At 38.9% G+C, this 23,068-nt stretch overlaps 1 protein-coding gene across 5 annotated transcripts in view; it reads right to left on the bottom strand.

The window, feature by feature from the left end:
- Positions 1 to 23,068, bottom strand: part of GRIA3 (glutamate ionotropic receptor AMPA type subunit 3) — a 482,288-nt gene that overhangs the window by 96,780 nt on the left and 362,440 nt on the right. For all 5 annotated transcript variants that reach the window (XM_037154138.2, XM_037154136.2, XM_053662342.1 and 2 more), the window contains exon 11: positions 7,055 to 7,431. In XM_037154138.2, coding sequence (XP_037010033.1) covers positions 7,055 to 7,431 — 377 coding nt within the window. The remainder of the gene's footprint in view (positions 1 to 7,054; positions 7,432 to 23,068) is intronic.

Below are 23,068 nucleotides of genomic sequence, written 5' to 3'. Positions count from 1 at the left end.
TTCATTTTGCATAGCCTTCATTTTTTCCTCTATTTTGTGATGGCACTCAACTATTTCTGCAAGCATTCTGATACCAGTGTTTTGAACTCTGCCTCTGATAGGTTGGCTATCTTTTCATTACTTTATTCTATTTTTGGAGTTTTTATCTGTTCTTTCATTAGGGCCACATTTTTTTGTCTTTGCACACCTGTTACATTATAAGGGGCGCAGCCTTAGGCGTTTGCCAGGGAGGGGCAACCCTCTTTGCTGTTTTGTGGCACTGTCTCTGGGGGAGGAGTCAGAGAGGGAATGATGCCACTTCCTAGCTTGTTGTGCTCTAGCCCCACTTTCCATCACTTTCCTCACATCCCTCAAGTGAATTGTGCCATTTTTAGGTGCTGCTTCCAAGGTGGGTCAGCTTGTGTATGTTCTAGGATCCCATGAGCCTCTCCAATGGACTCTCCTGTGAGAGTGGGAGTTTCTCCTGCCACTGAAATCCCTGCAGGTTTTTACAGCCAGAGTTTTTGAGGCTTTATTTTCCTGTGCTAAAACCCTGGGTTGCGGGGTTTGTCTCATTCCCCAGTTGTTCCTCCCAACTTATCCATATGTGAATGTGGGAAATCCTGTCTGCCTGCTTCCACTTTACCCATGTGATTTGCCACCTTGCTGTGCATCCTCTCTGCCCTGGCTGCCTGTCTCTCACCCTCTTACCAATCTGGATGAATGTTTCTTCTTTAACTCCTTGGTTGTCAGACTTCCATGCAGTTTGATTTGGCAGTTCTGGTGGGTTTTTTTTTAAAGTTGGTTGTTATCCTTTTCTGGTTGTGCAAGGAAGCTAAGTGTTTTTACCTATGCCTCCATCTTGGCTGGAACTCTAAATTGTGTTCCCAAAGTGCATTTTAAAGAGCAAATCATATGTTTTGAAGAATTTAAGGGGAGGTACAAAGTTAATGAACGTAAATTAGCCATAAGAGAAAACCTGACATAAAAACATTTCAAAATAAAATACAATGCTCTTGTTTTCTGTAAGAAAGTAGAGTTTCCAAGTTAATAATAAAATGTAATTATGACCTCTGAAGTGATAATAAAAGTTAGCTACATGCTGTAACCTTTATCTTGTAAGTAAATTTTTAAATCTGCACTTTACTACCTTCACAAGGTAAAGAGGTAGAACTGCAAATTGCTTCTCTTTTGCACAAACTATCATTCTTTTCCACCCCTGTTTTCTTTAAAAATATTCATCATTTCTACACTATGTTTAATGCTCTATGACAGATTTTTAAAAATGTGCAGAATCAACTTTGGCTCTTACAGTCTTATCTGATGGGAATTAGTAACAATCTCCCAAAGACTGAAAACTGCAGTTTCCAGACAGAAAAGTCATGAAATAGTTGTCATAAAAATCCTGCTATTCTATCATTAATTTATTAACACATCACTACTGCTTCAAAGTGTATTTGCAGTAGGATGAAGACACTGGTAATACATCAGAAAAGGAAAGGATATTGCTTACAGTGGAGCCAAAATATCCTGTTATGTTTGATCCCATTTACTTTATGACCTTTTTGTATTTATTATTCTGCACTTAACTTTTCATTTTAAAGGAGGACCTATATGTCAACTAACCTGGACAATCCTCCACCCTGTTCTCAAAAACATTTGGTATCTTGAAAACTTAACAGGGTAGTACTGCATTTGGAATAATCTGTACACAGAAGTCAGGTTTAGTTAGCATGTTCTCTCTGTTATAATTCCCTTAAGTCTGACATCTAACTTGGCCAGCCCTCAGATGTTTCTGCAGCTCTGAAGAAAGTCAGCAGGGGGAGCATTTGTCTGGAAGGATGTGGACTTTGGAGAGCTTAACAGTTCCATCAAATTTTTATAATGAAATATATTTTGGATTAAAAAATCACAACCTGCTGTCAATATCAGTAAAATATTATGTAATAATACCATCAAAATATTTACAAGTGGCATAATCCTTAAGCAAAGCACTATTCTGTTCAAGAAAGAATGCTATTTGTTATTTCTCATTAGGAATCTGCTATTTTACACTGACTAAAATTACAGTTGTATTCCTACAAAGTTTCAGGAACTAAAATGCAAGTGCAATATTAACTATTAGTATGTGTGAAACTAAAATGGTTGAGAGCAGACATTTAAGAATGGTAATGCCTAATATTTATTGAGAACCTACATGAGGAACTTGGGTTTAGCAAAGTTTAATAACAAGGTTTAGGTTAAACAACTGTTAAGCAGATTGTGAATCTAGTGAGAGTAATTCCAGCACCCACATGCTTAACCATTATTCTGCCTCCATCTGGATATACCCACTGCCTATCTCTACATCTCCCAATCATGAGGAAGAGGTTGAGTGGAATCTCCTCATACCTTCTTATTCCAACTTCCTCTAGTAAATCAGTTTATATGTGAACATAACATCTTATTACATTGATTATCCTTTCTAAAGGTTATTCAGGCTCCAGCTGAATTGTTCACTCTAAACAATTGAGGTAGCTGAAAATATTAAGCCTAATATTGACATAGACTAAGCTTCTAGGTTACTGTCAGTGGTTTTGTTGATGGAAATAGAATGATGCTCTATTTTCCTCATGATGTCTTATTGCTGATTTCCAAATCTTACTTTGAGTGAACACATGCTCATCAGCATTTTAAATACTCACTGCATACTCTCTTTAACAAAAATGGCAAAGGTAGAGTTTCATTAGAGGTTGGGAGACTGGGAAAGAGCCCTTGTGCATGAACATGAAGAAAATAATGGAACAAGTGATGCACCTTGAGATCAGTAGTGGGAAACAGTATGTGATAGTAGAAACAATTGTATTGCTGGCTCTTTAAACCTCTATGACCTTGGGTTCATTACATTATCTCCCTGGGTACTGTTCCTTTGTCTGTGATATAGGAAATGCAGCATGAAATGGAAGGAGCATGGGTTTTGGTGTTAGAGTTACATTCGAACACTGGCTTTGCTGTTAGCTATGTAACTGGCAAGTTATTAAACAGAGTGTCACCTGCTTCAACTTAAAAATAAGTATAATGCCTACACTGTGGCAGTGTTTTGAAGATTAAAATCTATGTGATAACTCAGGTAAAGTGTTCATACACAGTGGGAGCTCAATGAAGGCTGTTCCTCTCCCTTCAGTTAACAGAAGCAGTTGGGTTCATTTATCTCTAGAATATCCTCTTGATATAATATTTAATAATTTTTCTTTAAACATCTCTTTTAATTCCTTGAATTGCTTCAACTTTGAGAAAAGAAGAATGTACAATGTATGCTCACATTCTGGACTCACTGGAGAGTTTGCATTCCAAGTGTGACCAGTAACAACAACAAATAAAGTATAATGCTGGTGTTTGCAGTTAAGGCAACCATGAATCTTAGAGTGCAACTATGTTATTATCAGTAATTTTTAAATCTGTTATGAAAGAAGCATATTACAGTGGGGTTTGCTGTTATACAATTGAGCACAAATATATAACCAACAGGGCTGTCAAGACAAGGAGAAACATGTTTCCTCCTTACTGATATATAAAAAAAGTGCTAAGAAGTATAACATTTTATTAATAAGCTTAAAGATATAATTTATTTTAAAGGATGCAAAAGGAAGTATTGAAGGAGTGATCACCCATATAGGGGTGATCACCCATATAGGGGTGAACCCTATATTTTCATATATGAAAATACAGGGTTCATAAAGGTAATAACTTATTACTGAAAAGCAGAATAGGCTGTGTGCCCCATGGAGATGTGATCAGCATTAAAAAAATAAAACAAAATAGAAAATTATCAAAGTACACTCCACACTGTAGGGGTAATGCCTGGTGAAACTTTTGTTATATATATATAACAAAAACATTTTGAAGTAAACATTTTAAAAAGGGAAAAGGAAGTAGCAAAAACAAATGTATTCCCAGACGATATCAGAAAATAACACAGTCTAAGCCACAAATGCAACAGGGAGTAAAATAATTTAAAGCAGGGATCCCCAACCTCCAGGCCTTGGACTGTTACTGGACCAGGCCTGTTAGAAATAGGCCGAACAGCAGGAGGTGAGCTTGAATGTAACACGCTTGATTTATCCAGAAACCACACACACCCCCATTCTGGTCTGTTGAAAAATTGTCTCCATGAAACCAGTCCCTGGTGCCAAAAAGGTTGAGGACCACTGATTTAAAGAATATGACCAAGCTGATTGAGAGTAGCAAAAAAGTGTGACTTACACTACTTAGGCTTGCCTCACAGGTTATGCTAAAAATCTGCTGAAGGCAGTTACCAGTGAGTTATACTGCAAAACTTCATTTTAAATGTTTTATGATCCAAGTGGACACTCTCAAAATAAAATATACTTTAAAAATCTATACATATCACTTATCATAGAAATCTACACTTGAAACCTATATAATCCTATTAACCAATGTCACCCCAACATAGTTAATAAAAAATAAAAACCTGATAGGTGACTTTCTGAGTCCATATATTCTAAATAAAAATCCCTATATGTTTGTATAACTAATTCTAGTTAGTATTTGGATATATGCTCAATTTTACTAAAGCTGCAACTTTTTATTTTAGAGCAAAGCACTTTTTTCTGATTATAAAGATGTTACATTTGCTTCCAATATTTTATGATCATGAGTTTGCCACCATTTTTGTTTAAGTGAGTTAAAATAAACTAAGTGGGTAAGGTGCAGGGCACTTACATTCAATATTTTCAATAGCTTACTAAGATAAAATTTGTTTTATTTTATTTTATTTATTTATTTATCTTTAGAGGGGAAGGGAAGGAGAGAGGGAGAGAAGCATCAATGTATAGTTGCCTTTTGTGGGTCCCCTGCTGGGAACTGGCCTGCAGGGAACCAGCCTGCAACCCTGGCATGTGCTCTGACCGGGAATTGAACCACGACTGTCTGGTTCGCAGGCCCGCGCTCAATCCACTGAGCTACACCAGCCAGGTTTACTAAGATAAAATTTGTATACCATAAAATTCACCACTATAAGTGTACAATGAATAATTTTATTAAATTGTTTTGGGAACATTTACCCCAAAAAGTTCCCTCATCCCTAGTTATAATTAATCCTGACAGGGCTGGGACCAGGGTAAAGTAAGTGGGGCATTTGCCCCATGCACAAAATTTAAGGGGTTGCCAAAATCTCACCAGTCAAGATATATAGCATTTTAATACAATATTTAAAAATAATTATGCAAAATTAACGCAAAAGCCCCATGATGATCAAAAAGTCAAAATAACAACGGGATCTGACCCATGTACTTGCTCTATTCAACTTCACTTGCCTTACCCTAATCCTGGTTCTCATTAGCCTCTTTCTGCTCCTTCCAACTCCCTGGAAACCACTAATGTACTTTCTATCTCTATAGAGTTCCCCATTGTGGACAAATGGAATAATATAGTATGAGATATTCAATATATTAACTTCAGTAATACATGGCCTTTCATCTTTGGCTTCTTTCATTTACCATGTTTTCAAAGTTGATCCATGTTGTAGCATGTATAAGTAGTCTGTTTTTTTTTAATTGCTAAATGGTATTCCATTGTATGGCTATGTCACATTTTGATCATCCATTTCCTTGTTGATGGACATTAGGGTTGTTTTCTTTTTCTTTTTCTTTTCTTTCTTTTTTTTTTTGCTAAAAACCTTTTATGAACACCTGTGTTTAGTTTTTATGTAGATACATGCTTTCTTTTCTGTTAGGTAAATAATTAAAAGTGTACTTGCTGTGTCATAGTTTAAGTGTATGTCTAAATATAAGAAATTGCTGAACCATTTTACAATTTGGCTGTAGCAGTTTTCAGTCACACTACTAACAGATGAGAGCTGTAGTCATTCTACATCCTCACCACCATTTGATATTATCTGTCTTTTGGATGTGTAGAGTTATCTCATTGTGATTTTAATTTGCATTTCCCTAATAACTAATGGTGTTGAATATGTTTTGTACGTGACTATTTGCCATGTGTATATCTTCTTTGGGGAAATGTCTATTCAAATATTTTGTCCACTTTTAGGACTGGGTTGTTTCTCTTTTTATGGAATAGCAAGATATCCTCATATATTCAGTATATAAGTCTTTTATCAGATGTGTGATTTGCTAATATTTTCTTCCAGTTGATGTCTTGTCTTTCCATTTTTATAATGTATCTCGAAATGTAAAAAAAAATTTTAATTTTGTTGAAGTCCAGTTAATCAATTTTTAAATGGGTTGTGCTTTTTGTGTTCTGAAAATTCTTTGTTCAAGTCAAGGTCACGTGGACTTCCTCCTATTTTTCTTTTTAGAAATTGTATAGTTTTTTAAAAATAAAACTTGGGAAAGATACTAAAATGGATAGTTCTGGGCCACAGGTGGAAAACACAAGGACCGGGGGCTGAATCTGGCCCTCCACTTTGTTTTATCTGGCCTGGCACCTTGTTTCTACCTGGGGGCAGTGCCAAGCTCTTGCTTAACTCTTAAGGAGTAGTTATATTTATACAGTCCTAAAATTACATTCAGCTCTTTGAAGGCAACTGCGAGGCTGATGTGGCCCCCAGTAAAAATGAGTTCGACACTCCTGTAATCTAGGCAGTGTGAAAACAAAGTGAAAAAAAGTAAAGACACTGAAAGTGGAAGATAGGAGGGTTCTAAAGAAGAGTTCTACCTTTCCAATTTTTTCTAGATCTAATCTCTGGACAAATGAGAAAAAGTTTTAACTCAGTTAATGAAGAAACTATGCCTGTTTGACATAATAAAGATTAAGTATTAGCTTTATCTGAATAATATTAATATTAGTAATGTTACCTTTATCCAGAATTAAAATGTTTGTTATAATGTATATGAATATATGATACTATAGAAATGCATGAAAGACTTTCAAAGCAATGCTAATGACACACTTACTTCATGGATGCAAGCAAACAAAAGGTCTTAATGATAATTTGTCATTGAATGGGATGTTAAGTGAATGAAATCTGGACTTAAGATGGGTGAATAGCAGATGTACATGAATGGATCATGGCCATAAAATGCAAGGAGGCATTGGGTATGATATGAAAACAAACCTTGGAGAAATATCACATCCTTGCTGCATAAAGGCACCCAAGGAAAACCAAAGACTGTTAAATATTCCAAATTCATTTGGAGGATCAGGAGGGCTTTGTGGGTCACGAGGTTCTTCATTGTTATCTTCCAAGTGCCATTCATAAGGGCTGAATCTGCTGACCAGGAAAAGAACTACACTGACTCCAATGTAAGCAAAGACGATGCACATCCAGATTTCATAAGCCAGGGGATCCAGAAATGAGAATACTCCTGGTTTTGATTTCTGAGGCTTCTTTATCATGATGGAGATGCCCAAGCTCATAAATGGCTTTGAGAAATCTATGACTTCTTCACGGACCAGCGTTATAGTAAGTGGAGCAACAGCTATATCAGCTCTCTGGAAAAAAAAATTTTTAGAGACAGTATTTCCATCAGTCATTTGCCACTTAATATACCTCTTTGGTAGAAATATAAAGTCTCACATAACTATAACCAATTCATTTGTCAGTGCTTTGGTTAGAAAAGTAGTAGCATTCAGTGGGCTCTAAAATGCTTTATCCTGAAGGTAAGTTAAGGAAAGGACAGTGGCCGGCCTTTTGTCCTGAGACATACTGGCTTAAGGCAACAGACTCAATTATTTTTTCAAAAAAATCCTTTGCTACCTTGCAACCCATCTTATATCCCTTTGTAATATATCACAGTTTAGCTCTTGTTTTCTGATTTTAATTTTTATGCTCTTAGTTTTATCTTCCTCACTTGACCAGAAATTCTTGTAGGATGAACATAATAGTCCACACTTCTTATAAGTGCCTCCTTTTGCACCATGAAGTGTGACACATGACTACAGTACTTGAGTGTTTGCTATTATCCTTGAATTATTTTTGGAGAGTATGTTTATTAAAACAGCTTCCTTGAAGCAGGGACTCAATCTTCTATTTTTGTACCTATCACTGCAACAGATCCTAAAGTAAACAAACCGGAAGTCCCCAGAATATAAGTTGTTGATTACTGAATATGATATATGTAAACATGAAAGAATTCTGTGTGGGAAATAACAAGGGTAAAGCAGTTATTAAAATACATATTAATTTATATAGTAAGTCATTATTTCTAGTGACAAATATCAGTGTAACACCCACATATATTGCATCAATAAAATAATGTGTCAGTAGTGCACTGCATAATTACCTCAGACAAAGGCAGACAATGTTTTTATATTAATCCTATGAAAATAGGCCCTAGGAATTTCTGCACTTACTTCTTTTGTCTTCCACAATTATTACTGTATAATAGTAGTAGGTTTTAGTCTGGAGTGAGTCCTAAAATTCATACCTAGAAAAATGCTTCTGACAAAGAAAAGATATGAAGTAGAAAGAAAAAAATAATTTTGATGGTCATTTGTCTATATTAAATAGAACTAAGCCTCAACTGGTCATTTGTCTATATTAAACATAATTAAGCCTCAATATCTCTATCAGTGGGGAGAGCTGGGGGGAGAATGATGAAGTCTGAGATTGAATATATTTTCAAAGAAATGATGTTTTACTACTTTGAATTACATGTAACGATTCAACCTGGTTAAGAAATACTCCTCGATTAATTTCAGGAGAAATGTAGCCAATAAGCAGCCAGCTAACATTTATTCAGTACTTATTCTGCATGAGGCACCGTTTATATATATATATGTGTGTGTGTATTACAACATTCTCCATGAGGGTGAGAAAAAATATATTCTTTCATTTAATTCTCACAGCAAACTTGCAGTCTGTACACAATCATTCCCATGTTCGAGAAGGAGAAACTGAGTCACTAAAAGAGACTAGAATTAGAACCCTGGTCTTCAGATTCCAGAACTTACTCTCTCACCATATAGCAATGCATACCTATTTATGCAGTTAGAACCACCATAATGTTCTAACTGCATAGAAACTTGCAGATTTCTACTATAAGCTAGTTTCATGTACAATTACCAACCACAGCCAACCCCTCTCAGATTCATTCCAGTGCATGTTTGAGTGTCTATTCTGTGCCAAGCAATATTCTTGGTACAAGGAATGAGGCAGTGAGCAAGACAGGTTAAACAAACTTCTGCCCAAGATGGAGGTGTAGGTGGAAACACTGTGCCTCCTTGCACAATCAAGTTTAAAGACAACAAAGTTTTAGTAACAAAAATGAAACCAAAACACAGAAGATTGAACTGTATGGAAGTCTGACAACAACAAACCATTAAGCCAGACTGGTAAAAGGAACAGAGTCAGTGGCTGGCAGAGTGGGGTTGCGCAGGAAAAAGCGGCCTGACCAACCCAGGCACACAGGTGGCAGTTGGCAGATCCCAGGCATGGGGTGGCAATGGGCAGACCCAGTGGGGGCACAAGGTGGCTGCCTGACCATGGTCACACATTCGCGTGCAGATAAACCAGGGGAAGGAGTGAGCAGTGAGACAGACCGCGCAGGCTAGGGTTCTAGTGACGGGAATTAAAGCCTAAAAGCACCAATTGGAAAAACTTTCGGGTTGAGGTGCCGGGAGAAGCTCCCAGTCTCACAGAGAGTTTGTTGGAGAGACCCACAGGGTCCTGGAGGATGCACAGGCCCACACACCCAGAAGCCGGCACCAGGCGAGCCCGGTTTGCTTGTGGAAAGCAGCAGAGGAGACCAAAATCTGAGAGTGTGGAAAAACATCATTGCCCCTCTCTGACCTCACCCCCACATACAACTTTACAACCCAGCAACTTGGTCGCCCCACCCTGGTAAACACTTAAGGCTCTGGCCCTCATACATAACAGGTGTGAACAGACCAAAATATTTTAGCTCAAGAAGAACAGCTCAAAGCCCCAGAGTCAATAAATCTAAGCGATGAAGAAATAGCCAGCCTATCAGATGCACAGTTCAAAACACTGGTGATTAGGATGCTCACAGAACTGGTTGACTTTAGTCACAAATTAGAGGAACAAATGAAGGCTAAACTAATTGAAATAAAGGGAAATGCACAGGGAATCAATAGTAATGAAAAGGAAACCAGGACTCATATCAAGGGAGTGGACCAGAAGGGAGAAAAAAATAATGACCAAACAGAAAAGAATGAAGAAACAAGAATTCAAAAAAATGAGGAGAGGCATAGGAACCTCCAGGACATCTCTAAACATTCCAATATCCAAATTATAGGGGTACCAGAAGGGGAAGAGGAACAGCAACAAGTGGAAAACTTATTTGAACGAATAATAAAGGAGAACTTCCCTAATCTGGCAAAGGAAATAGACTTCCAGGAAATCCAGGAAGCTCAGAGAGTCCCAAAGAAGTTGGACCCAAGAAGGAACACACCAAGGCATATCATCATTACATTACCCAAGATTAAAATGAAGGAGAGAATCCTAGAAGCAGCAAGAGATAAGGGGACAGTCACCTACAAAGGAGTTCCCATCAGACTGTCAGCTGATTTCTCAAAAGAGACCTTACAGGCAAGAAGGGGCTGGAAAGAAGCATTCCAAGTCATGAAATGCAAGGACCTACATCCAAGATTGCTCTATCCAGCAAAACTTTCATTTAGCATGGAAGGGCAGATAAAGTGCTTCTCAGATAAGGTCAAGTTCAAGGAGTTCATCATCACCAAGCCCTTATTATATGAAATGTTAAAGGAACTTATCTAAGAAACAGAAGATAAAAAATATGAACAGTGAAAGGACAGCAAATTCAGTTATTAAGAACCACACCTAAAACAAAAGCAAACTAAGAGGACAGCTAGCTCAGGAGCAGAACCATAGAAATGGAGATCACATGGAGGGTTAGCAACAGGGGAGTGGGAGGAGGAGAAGGGGGTAGAAGGCATAGAGAATAAGTAGCATAGATGGTGGGGAGAAAATAGACAGGGGAGAAGGCAAGAATAGTATGGAAAATATAGAATCTAAAGAACTTGTAACACATGGACATAAACTAAAGGGGGGGGAATGGTGGGAGAGGGGGTATGCAGGGTGGAGGGGAATGAAGGGGGGAAATAGGACAACTGTAATGGCATAATCAATAAAATATATTAAAAAGAAAAAAAAGACAGGTAAAACAGACAAAAATCCTTACCCTCATGGAGGACATTCTACAGTGCAAGCTCTAGAAAATAAGCATTTGTTGAAGACAACAGCCTGCTGAGCAAATCTACCTTGATGGGTCACTACCATCACAAACTCATCATTTCTAAATTAAACTAATTGTCTGTAACTTTAAAGTTGATTATTCTCTAAATCTATAAATGATCCTTACTTCAAACTTTTCCTAGTCTTAATCCTTTTCAGTCCTATCATGCCTGCAGATGATATTGCCTCTTTATCAAGAAGATGGAAACTATGATATGAGCTGTATCAACTCAGTGTCCTTTTTCTCTTTCTATACATATTGCTATATCTTCATCTGTCCCTTCTATCATTCCATCTGATAGAAAATGAACTCTTTCTAGGATGTAATGCACTTATTTCTTATATACCATATCCTTTTGTCTCTTTTTAACACTGAGCTTCATTTATTCTCTTTTACTATTTTCTACCTGCCAATCTATTCCAGTGCTTCTGAACATTTGGTTCCCTGCACTAGCACTATCAGACTCACCTGGAACTTGTTAGAAATGCCATTTCTTAGGCCCCAACCCAAATGTACGAAATTTGAAACTGAGAGTGGGGCTCAGTTGGCCCTCCTGGTGATTCTAATGCTTGCTTTAATTTCAAAACCATTTATTGATCTATTCATTTAAGATCATACTCAGGCAATTCTGTTTACTGACAAACAAAAATGAAACAAAAACCATTCCTCCCACCTTCTTTTGATCCTGCTACCCTGTTAACCATACAACATCTTTCCCTATCACCACCAGTCTTCTTGAAAAAAAAAACACAAAAAACCTCACACCCTTGTTATCTCTTTATTTTAACTGCATTTTGTCCTTATACACCAGTGATTAATCTTCCATTTCCTCCAATTTACTGAAATTGCTTCTTGAATTACATACTTGGTTACAGAATTCAAAGACCTTCCCTCAGACATTAACTGCTCATGTGATACCAATGACCTTTTGCACTGTATAGGTATACCTCAGAGATACTGTGGGTTTAGTTCCAGATCACTGTAATAAAGTATTACAATAAAGTGAGCCATAACTTTTGCTGGTGGAGGGTCTTGCCTTCAATTTGTAAAAAGCACAGCACCTGTGGGGTGCAATAAAGGGAAGCACAATAAAACATGGCCTGTTTGTATAGTCTGTATACTCTTTTATATGGCTCTCTGATACTGAAGATAGTGGGTTCTCTTACCTTTCTGAATGTTCTTTCTCTGGTTTTTCTTTCTATTACTCATCTCTCAATGAAGGTGTGATTTTCTACCCCCTGTATATACTCACAGGGTTTAGATTAGGAGATAATTCATCAATATTTGTAGAATAAGCAAGACTCATTTAAGGTTGCATCTTTCACTTTCTCCCTTCAGTATTATTTTCTATGGCTTAACTTCCCCTAATTTCAGCTAATTTCCTGAATCATTACTTCTATATTTCTAATTGGATGGGAGACAAAGACAGATTTTATCTATTTTACCCTTTTCCCGGGGCCAGACCTGGGCAGAGAAATAAAAGCTACTAAGAAGAATGGAATTGGCCAAAAAACTAGTGGGGTTTTTGGCAAAGAGAGTCTGAATCAGCTAGAAAGAGCCCTGCCATGCCAAGAGATAAAGCCACCTTCAGTCTTTGCCAACATATTTCTGCCTCTTGCTTAGAACGTGCAAATGCCCCACTAGTGTCATTTTCTACTCGACCTAATTTGAATTGAATTACTTAATTTAACTAGTTTTTGGTCTTTCAAGTCTAATTGACAGCTCTAAGGGAAGTGGCCATTGCTTTGTTTTGAAAGGAAGAAATAAGGGGCATCTATGTGATAAAATCACTTTGGACTGAATTTAGGGGAATTGAGCTCTTTTTTTAAACAGGTAAAGAAAGGAGTTTGAGAATCTTGACATGCTTTAAGAGGAAAAAATCTAACTCTATAAATATTAAAAAGAGGCGGCTATATAGACAAAGTGGGACTTTTCATCTGGTTCCCAGGAACATGTAGCAAAAGAACAAATTTCCAAAGGAAGCCATTCCTTGTTTAAAGTACTTTTGACACAAGATAACATGAAAAAACTGCTTCTTTCAAGCATTTGCCTTTTTCTCTCAGCTTAGCTTTTCTAGCTTTTCTGAATGGTTTCCTTCTAAGGAGCTTTTCCAAAGAAGGTGGAGTTTCTTCCTGGGAGAGTGTTTCCTCGATGAAGAACAGCATTAAATCTGTGTTCAATTAAGCCTCATTAATGTGGACCTGGCTCCAAATTGGAATTCCCATGCCCAACCTTAAAAAAGACCTATTACATGTCTGTTGGGTACTAAACTTATTAGGTGATCACTCTGTTAAGTTATATAAATGTCTAATCACCATGCTGTACAGATGAAACTAATATAATATTGTATGCCAGCTGTAACTGAAAAATAAAAAATACTATTACAGACAAAAAGACAAAGGGAGAGCAAAAAGCAGGTGGGAGAATCCTCAAACATGAGAAGGAATGGGGGCTACTGATCAAGCGTCAAAGACATCCAGCTCCATAGGGAACTTGGCAGCTACTTCCGTGTCCTGTATCCTTGGTGAGACCAAAGTAGCAGAACAGTCATGTAAGCCCATAACTAGCCTTGGAGAAGCTGCTGTCCTCTGCCACTGCTATTCCCTCCTTCACATGAAAAGGAAGTTGTGACAGTTGATTATTTCAGAATTCAGGACATGCTTGGCATATGTGGGGAGAAATCCACATGATTATTAAAGAAATGGCAAGCAGCAGATAAATAACTAGTGTCAGAAAATACCCATTTAGCTCTCCTAATATTGCCATAGCTTGCAGATGAGGGGACAAGTCATTGTTAAGGCAAGTTAAAGATTTAGGAGGCCAGCATTAAGAGGCAGTTCCCAAAATGGCATTCCTTTCCTGATTTATGCTCTTTATGAAAATCAACTATGGCTGAGAGAGAGAGTATTAAGAATTATCCATGGTGCTAGAATGTAGGTGAATTTGACTCAGTAATGAAGTGCTTTGCTTGTGGTGTCCTGAACAAGTCCAGTGGTCTTTTGTCCTCAAAGCTCTGCCTGTGCTAGAAGTAAGCAGGCCGTTTTCAGAAACTTAGGTGGGTAAGTAGGAGGTATGAGGGTATTCCAGGTGACAAACAAAACCCAGCAACTACTTAAAGGATTTTATTTATTGATTTGAGAGAGAAACATAAATTTTCTATTCCACTTATTTATGCATTTATTGGTTACTTCTTGTGTGTTCCCTGACCGGGGATCAAACCCACAACCTTGGCATATTGGGACAATACACCAACCAACTGAATTATCTAGTCAGGGCTACTTAAAGGATTGTAATCAAGCAACTTAAGAGTGGCAAAGGAGAAAAAAATGGGGCAAGTGTAATAGAATAACAACAATAACAACAACAACAACAAAAATGTGGCTGTGTGGGTGCAGTAAATACACCAATTGGGTTTGAGTTTTCCACTCACCAGTGGCAAACCAGAAGCAACTACATTATTGGAGGAGATTTAACTCAAGGGGGTTTATAATCCTTTTCATAGGTGCATTGCTAAAGTTGTAAATTTCATAAAACTTAAAAACCCAACAAACTCATACATGTAGGGATGATGCACTTAAGAGTCTGACAGGTTTGAGACAGAAATGACAGTTTAAATTTTGGGAAATTTAGAATTGGCAAGATGGCAGAAAAGTGAATGTAAGTCACACTAACCTCCTTCCAGGACCAATGTGTAATTCCAACTAAATTGTGGAGAAATCACCCAGAACAAACAACTGAACAATGGGGATAAAGAAGCCTTATAGCTTCAGACAGACAAAGAACCATCTTCAGCAATAACTGACTGGTAAGTAGTGCAGTGGAGACTTGAGAAGGCTGGCTGGGTGCCTACAGGCAACAGCTGAAGTACAGGAGGAATAATCAAGTGGCTAGTTGGATCCCCATGAGAAGTGTGGGGTCTAAACATTAAGCTGTGAACCCCAGCCTAGAGCAACGGAGCCCAAAAAGTACACAGATGACAACTGGCAGTGAAAAGTGGCAGGGTTTCTCTCTGCCAGAGATGGATGGCTGGAGATGCAAACAGACATTTAAAGGGCCAACACACAAATTTTCATTTGCAGCCACTTACCCTGGGCTCTGGCAAAGGTGGGGGCAGAGTGGGCTGGAGACCGTGAGGAAAGACTGAGAATGAAAGATTTAGGGAGAGAACTGAGAGTAGATGCTGCTGAGTCATCTCCCATAAAGCAGCAGCCATCCTGCTTGGGCAGACCATTCCCCTGAGTTGCAGCAGCCTGAGGGGAAAAAATAGCTCCACCCTCAGGAGGAACTCTGTCCCACCCTATAGTACTTCAACCTCACTGCTGAGTGCAGACTTACTAGATTAACAACTGAAGGAGACAACCACAGACAGTAGATCCCTAGAAGTCTCAAATTGACTGCCTAAGGTCAAATGGGGTTAACATCTTACATCATCAGAGGCAGATCTTTCTAGAAAAGACAGTGGAAAATATTAGAGGCTACCAAGATGAAATCCACTCTGGTCTTCTCCATGATTTGCGATATCTTCTTTCCTACATAGCTTTTTAACATTTATTTCTTAATAAATTTAATTTGTGCATATTAAGATACTAGATTTTATAGCATAATTTATTTCTCTCCTTTTAATAGTCTTAATCTCCTTATACCCTTATTAATACATGTTCATTTATTGTTGATAGTGAGATTGCTGGGAGAAGTTATTTTTGTGGTTGTGGGTTTGTTTTCTGGCTTTGTGGTTTAGTTGTGGCAGCACCTGCACAACAGCATATAGGACGTGGATAGAGTGACTGTCATCAACCAGCTTGAGGGAAGGACCCACCAAAGAATGACCCTACAATACTCAAAACCCAATTACATCCAGAGAGCCAACATAAATGGCAAAAGGGCATCCTAAGAGCATCAAGTTCAGGAGATCAAAGAGACTGCACCACTGAATCTCACAGGTCTCCTAACATAGAAGTTCATACCACAAAGTCAGGGAGTCAGAATAGATCAATTTAGGAAGGAGAAGCAAACAAGAAGAGTCTCACAAGTAATGGGAAGACAAAGAAACAACTCCCAATTGAAAGAAAAGGAAGAGTCCTCAGAGAGGGTGTTAAATGAAATAGAGGCAAGTCAACTATCAGATATTGAGTTACAGACAACGGTTATAAGGAAGCTCAGTGAGAATTACAAAAAATTATAGGGAAGCTATGAGGAACTTACAGCAAACTATATCAGCATGAAATAGGACATAGAAACTATCAAGAGCCAAGAGGAAATGAAGAACAGAATTTCTGAACTGAAGAACACAGTAGAAGGAATCAAAAGCTGGCTCGATGATACAGAGGATCAAATCAGCCATTGGAGGACAAGGTAGAAAAAAACTCCCAGAAAGAGCAAGAAAAAAAATGAAAAGACTCAAGAAGAATGAAGAGCAGTTAAGGGAAATACATGACAATGTGAAATGTAACAATATTTGTGTAATAGGTATACCAGAAGGAGAAGAAGAGGAGCAAGGGATAGAAAACCAGTTTGAAAAAGTATGGAAAACTTCCCTAATTTGATAAGAGAGAAAGTCATGCAAATCTAGGAAGCACAGAGGATGCCAATCAAGAGGAACCCAAAGAGGCCCACTGCAATTAATACACATCAGAATTAAAATGGCAAAATTCAAATACAAAGAGAGAATCTTAAAAGCAGCAAGGGAGAAACAGGAAGTAACATACAACGGAGGTTTAATAAGGCTATCAGCTGATTTCTCAACAGAAACACTGCAAACCAGAAGGGAATGGCAAGAAATATCCCAAGTAATGAAAAGCAAAGGACAGCAACCTAGACTACTATACCCAGCAAGGCTCTTAATTAAAATGGAAGGTGAAACAAGGAGCTTCTCAGACAAAAGAAGACTAAAAGAATATACCTCCACCAAACCAGCATTGAAAGATATGCTAAAAGGACTCCTTTAAGAAGATGAATAAAAAGAGTGGGAGAGAGAGGAACACAGGTACAAAGGGGCTCAGGTACAAACAGCAATGAATAAGTACCTATCAATAATAACTCTAAAAGTAAATGTATTAACTGATCCAATCAAAAGATATAGGGTAGCCTTGGCTGGTGTAGCTCAGTGGATTACTCAATCCACTTTGGTTTGGGCCTGTGAACCAAAGGGTAGCCAGTTCAATTCCCAGACAGGGCACATGCCTTAGTTGCAGGCCAGGTCCCCAGTAGGGGGTGTGCAAGAGGCAACCACACATTGAGTTTCTCTCCCTCTCTTTCTCCTTCCCTTCCCCTCTCTCTAAAAGTAAATAAATAAAATCTTTAAAAAAAGATATAGGAGACTTCTGGCAAGATGGAGGCATAGGTGGAAGCACTATACCTTCTCACACAACCAAGTTTAAAAATAACAAAGTTTTAGCAACAAAAATGCAGCCAAACCACAGAAAATTGAACTACCCAGAAATCTGACAATAACGAACCCTTCAGCCAAACTGGTTAGAGGGGCAGAGCCAGCAGCAGAGCAGGGTCTGGCAGGAAAGATCCACCAGACTGACCCTGGCGTGCGACCCAGGTGCGCAGCAGCTGCAGGTGGATCCCAGGTGTGGAGTAGTGGGCAGACCCACTGAGGGCTGACCGGGGTCACACATTTGTGCGCAGATAAAACCAGTGAAGGAGAAAGCAGTGAGATGGACCTCGTAGGCTCCAGCAGACCGCGCAGGCCCCAGCAGCAGGAAGCGGCAGAAGGAACTGCCATTGCCCCTCTCTGACCCCGCCTCCACATACAGCATCACGACCCAGAGACTTGGGTGGCCCCACCCTGGTGAACACCTAAGGCTCCACCCCTCATACATAACAGGCAAGAATAGATCAAAACATGGCTAAAGAACAACTCAAGCCCCAGAGCTGACAAATCTAAGTGATGAAGACATAGCCAAACTTTCAGAGGCATAGTTCAAAACACTGGTGATCAGGATGCTCACAGAACTGGTTGATTTTAGTCACAAATTAGAGGAATAAATGAAGGCTAAACTAATTGAAATGAAGGGAAATGCACAGGAAACCAATAGTAATGGAAAGGAAACTGGGACTCAAATCAAAGGAGTGAATGAGAAGGAGGAAAAGAATGACCGAACAGAAAAGGATGAAGAAACAAGAATTCAAAAAAAGGAGGACAAGCTTAGGAACCTTCAGGACATCTTTAAACATCCCAACATGCAAATTATAGGGGTACTACAAGGGGAAGAGGAACAGCCATGAGTGGAAAACTTATTTGAACAAATAATAAAGGAGAATTTCCCTAATCTGGCAAAGGAAATAGACTTCCAGGAAGTCCAGGAAGCTCAGAGAGTCCCAAAGAAGTTGGACCCAAGAAGGAACACACCAAGGCATATCATCATTATATTGCCCAAGATTAAAATGAAGGAGAGAATCCTAGAAGCAGCAAGAGATAAGGGGACAGTCACCTACAAAGGAGTTCCTATCAGACTGTCAGCTGATTTCTCAAAAGAGACCTTACAGGCAAGAAGGGGCTGGAAAGAAGCATTCCAAGTCATGAAATGCAAGGACCTACATCCAAGATTGCTCTATCCACCAAAGCTTTCATTTAGAATGGAAGGGCAGATCAAGTGCTTCTCAGATAAGGTCAAGTTCAAGGAGTTCATCATCAGCAAGCCCTTATTATATGAAATGTTAAAGGGACTTACCTAAAAAAAAGAAGATAAAAAATATAAACAGTGAAAGGACAGCAAACTCACAGTTATTAACGACCACACCTAAAACAAAAGCAAACTAAGAGGACAGCTAGATCAGGAGCAGTACCACAGAAATGAAGATCACATGGAGTGTTAGCAACAGGGGAGTGGGAGAAGGAGAAGGGGGTAGAAGGTACAGAAAATAAGTAACATTGACAGTAGGTAGAAAATAGATAGGGGGGAGGGGAAGAATAGTAAGGAAAATATAGAATCTAAAGAACTTGAGACACGTGGTCATAAACTAAAGGGGGAATGATGGGGGGGGGGGGTGTGCAGGGTGGAGGGGAATGAGGGGGGGAAATAGAACAACTGTAATGGCATAATCAATAAAATATATTACAAAAAGACATAAGATAGCTGAATGGATAGGAAAACATTACCCACACATATGCTGCCTACAAGAGAACTACCTCAGAACAACAGACCTACACAGACTGAAAGTGAAGGGTTGGAAAAAATATTCGAAGTAAATGAACAGGGAAAAAAATCCAGGGTAGCAGTATTTATATCAGACAAAATGTACTTCAAAACGGCAGCTACAAAAAAAGACACTGAGGGTCACTTCATAATATTAAGGGAAGAATCCATAAAGAAATACATAAATACTGTAAACATATGCAGCCAATATAGGAGCACTCAAACATATCAGAAAATTCTCAGAGGACTTCAAGAAAAATATAGACAGCAAAACAATTTTAGGGGGGATAGTAACACCCTACTATCAACAATAGATAGATTTTCCAACCAAAATATCAACAAGGATATTGTGGAACTGAATGACACATTAGAGCAAATGGACTTAATTGATTTTACACACACACACACACACACACACACACACACACACACACACACCACACCTTTCATCACAAAGAAAAAAACCTACTTCTCTTTTTTAATTTAATTTAATTTTAAAAGATTTTATTTATTTTTATAGAGGGGAAGGGAAGGAAGAAGGGAGGGAGAGAAACATCAATGTGTGGTAGTCTATCATGCACCCTTAACGGGGACCTGGCCTGCAACCTGGGCATGTGCCCCAGACTGGGAATAGAACTGGCCACCCTTTGATTTGCAGGCCAGCAGCCAATCCACTGAGTCACACTAGCCAGGGCAAAATAGATATTCTTTTCAAATGCACATGGAACATTTCAAAGATAGACCACAAGACAGGACACCAACAAGCCTCAGCAAATTCAAGAAAATTGAAATTATTTTCAAGCATCTTCTTGGATCACACTGGCTTGTAGTTAGAAAAAAACCTAAAATAAAAAACTCAAAACCATTCAAACACATGGAGACTGAATAGCATGCTATTAATTAATGAACGGCTGAATAATGAGATCAAGGAATAACTAAAAATGTTTCTGAAAACAAGTGAAAATCAACACACAATAGTCCAAAACCTATGGGACAAAGGGAAGGCATTCCTGAGAGGGAAGCTCCTAGCAGTAGACGCCTACCTAAAAAGGAGAAACATTTCAAATAAACAAACTAACCCTACATCTACAAGAAGTGCCTGAACAACAACAACAAAAAGCCCAGAGTGAGGGGACAGAAGGAAATAACCAAGACCAGAGCAGCATTAAATGACAGAGAGACTAAAAGAATAGTTAAAAGTTCAAAAGATCCAGGAGCTGGTTCTTTGAGAGGATAAGCAAAATTGGAAAGCCTTTTAAAAATATATATTTTATTGATTATGCCATTACAGTTGTCCCATTTCCCCCTTCATTCTCTTCCACCCTGCACACCCCTCCCCCACCATTCCCCCTTTAGTTTATGTCCATGTGTCTCAAGTTCTTTAGATTCTATATTTCCCATACTATTATTACCCTCTCCCCTGTCTATTTTCTACCTACTATCTATGCTACTTATTCTCTATACCTTCTACCCCCTTCTCTTCCTCCCACTCCCTTGTTGCTAACCCTCCATGTAATCTCCATTTTATGGTTCTGCTCCTGATCTAGCTGTCCTCTTAGATTGCTTTTGTTTTAGGTGTGGTTGTTAATAACTGAATTTGCTGTCCTTTCACTGTTCATCTTTTTTATCTTATTTTTCTTAAATAAGTCCCTTTAACATTTCATATAATAAGGGCTTGCTGATGATGAACTCCTTGAACTTGACCTTATCTGAGAAGCACTTGATCTGCCCTTCCATTCTAAATGAAAGCTTTGCTGGATAGAGCAATCTTGGATGTAGGTCCTTGCATTTCATGACTTGGAATACTTCTTTCCAGCCCCTTCTTGCCTGTAAGGTCTCTTGAGAAATCAGCTGACAGTCTGATGGGAATTCCTTTGTAGGTGACTGTCCCCTTATCTCTTGCTGCTTCTAGGATTCTCTCCTTCATTTTAATCTTGGGTAATGTAATGATGATATGCCTTGGTGTGTTCCTTCTTGGGTCCAACTTCTTTGGGACTCTCTGAGCTTCCTGGACTTCCTGGAAGTCTATTTCCTTTGCCAGATTGGGGAAATTCTCCTTTATTATTTGTTCAAATAAGTTTTCCACTTATTGCTCTTCCTCTCCCCCTTCTGGTACACCTATAATTCAGATGTTGGAATGTTTAAAGATGTCCTGGAGGTTCCTAAGCCTCTCCTTCCTTTTTTAAAATTCTTGTTTCTTCATTATTTTCTGTTTGGTCATTTTTTCTTCCTTCTGGTCCACTCCATTGATTTGAGTCCCAGTTTTCTTCCCATCACTATTGGTTCCCTGTACACCTCTTTTTATTTCACTTAGTTTAGCCTTCCTCTAATTAGTTCCTCTAATTTGTGACTAAAATCAACCAGTTCTGTGAGCATCCTGATCACCAGTGTTTTGAACTGTGCATCTGATAGGTTGGGTATTTCTTTGTCACTTAGAAGTATTGGCTCTGGAACCTTGAGCTGTTCTTCTTCTTCTTGAGCCATAATGTTTTGGTCTGTTTGCACCTGTTATGTATAAGGGGAGGAGCCTTAGTTGTTCACCAGGGCAGGGCAACCCAGGTTGCTGAGTTGTGAAGCTGTATGTGGGGGCGGGGTCAGAGAAGGGCGATGGTGCTTGTTCTAAGCTCTCTCTCAGATTTTGGTCCCTCTGCTGCTTCCCACAAGCAAATTGGGCCCTTCTGGTGCTGGTTCCCGAGTGTGTGGGCTTGTGCACCCTCCAGGACTCTGTGGGTCTCTCCCATGAACCCTCAGTGAGTCTGAGAGCCTCTTCTGGCACCGCAACCCCCCAAAGTTTTTCTAATTGGTGGTTTGGGGCTTTATTTCCTGGTTTTGGGGCCCTGGGTTGAGCAGCCAGTCTCACTGTTTGTTTTTTCACCTGGTTTATCTGTGTATGAATGAGTGACCATGGTCAGGCAGCTGCCTTGGCCTTCTCTTTGCCAGCCCATTGCCACCCCATGCCTGGGATCTGCCAACTACTGCCTGTGCACCTGGGTCAGTCCAGCTGCTTTTTCCTGCAGGACTCTGGTCTGCCAGCTGCTGACTCTGTTCCTCTCACCAGTCTGGCTGAATGGTTTATTGTTGTCGGGCTTCCATAGAGTTCAATTTTCTGTCTGTTTTGGTTGCATTTTTGTTACTAAATCTTTGTTGTCTTTAAACTTGGTTGTGGGAAGAGGCATAGTGTTTCCACCTACACCTCCATCTTGGCCAGAAGGCTGACAAGCCTTTAGCCAAAGTCATCAAGAAAAAAATGGAGAGGACCCAAAGAAATAAAATCAGAAATGAAAGAGAAGAATTTAAGACAGATATCACAGAAATACACAGGATTGTGAGAAATTACTACAAAGAACTATATGCCAAGTAATTTGAACCCCTGGGTGAAATGGACAAATTTCTAGAAAAATATAATCTTCCAAAACTGAATTAAGAAGAAGCAGAAAGCCTGAACAGATTGATAACAGCTGGTGAAATTGAAGCAGTAATAAAAAAAACTCCTGGCACAAAAGCCCTGGACTGGATGGTTTTATAGGAGAATTTTACAAAATATTTAAGGAAATACACTTCCGCCAAGATGGAGGCATAGGTGGAGATGCTGTGCTTCCTCACACAGCCAAGTTTAGAGACAACTAAATAATAGCAACAGAAAACACAGCCAGTACACAGAAAATTGAACTTTTTGGAAGTCTGATAACAACAAGTTTCTAACAACATAGAAATGAAGATCTCAAGGAGGGTTAGCAACAGGGGAGTGGGAGGAGGAGAAGGGGAGAG

Source organism: Artibeus jamaicensis, unplaced genomic scaffold (genome assembly GCF_021234435.1).
Source record: "Artibeus jamaicensis isolate MK-2021 breed Jamaican fruit bat unplaced genomic scaffold, CSHL_Jam_final contig_240, whole genome shotgun sequence".
NCBI classification, from domain to species: Eukaryota; Metazoa; Chordata; class Mammalia; order Chiroptera; family Phyllostomidae; genus Artibeus; species Artibeus jamaicensis.
The sequence above is the reverse complement of the archived record's forward strand: the minus strand, read 5'-3'. Positions and strand labels throughout refer to the sequence as shown.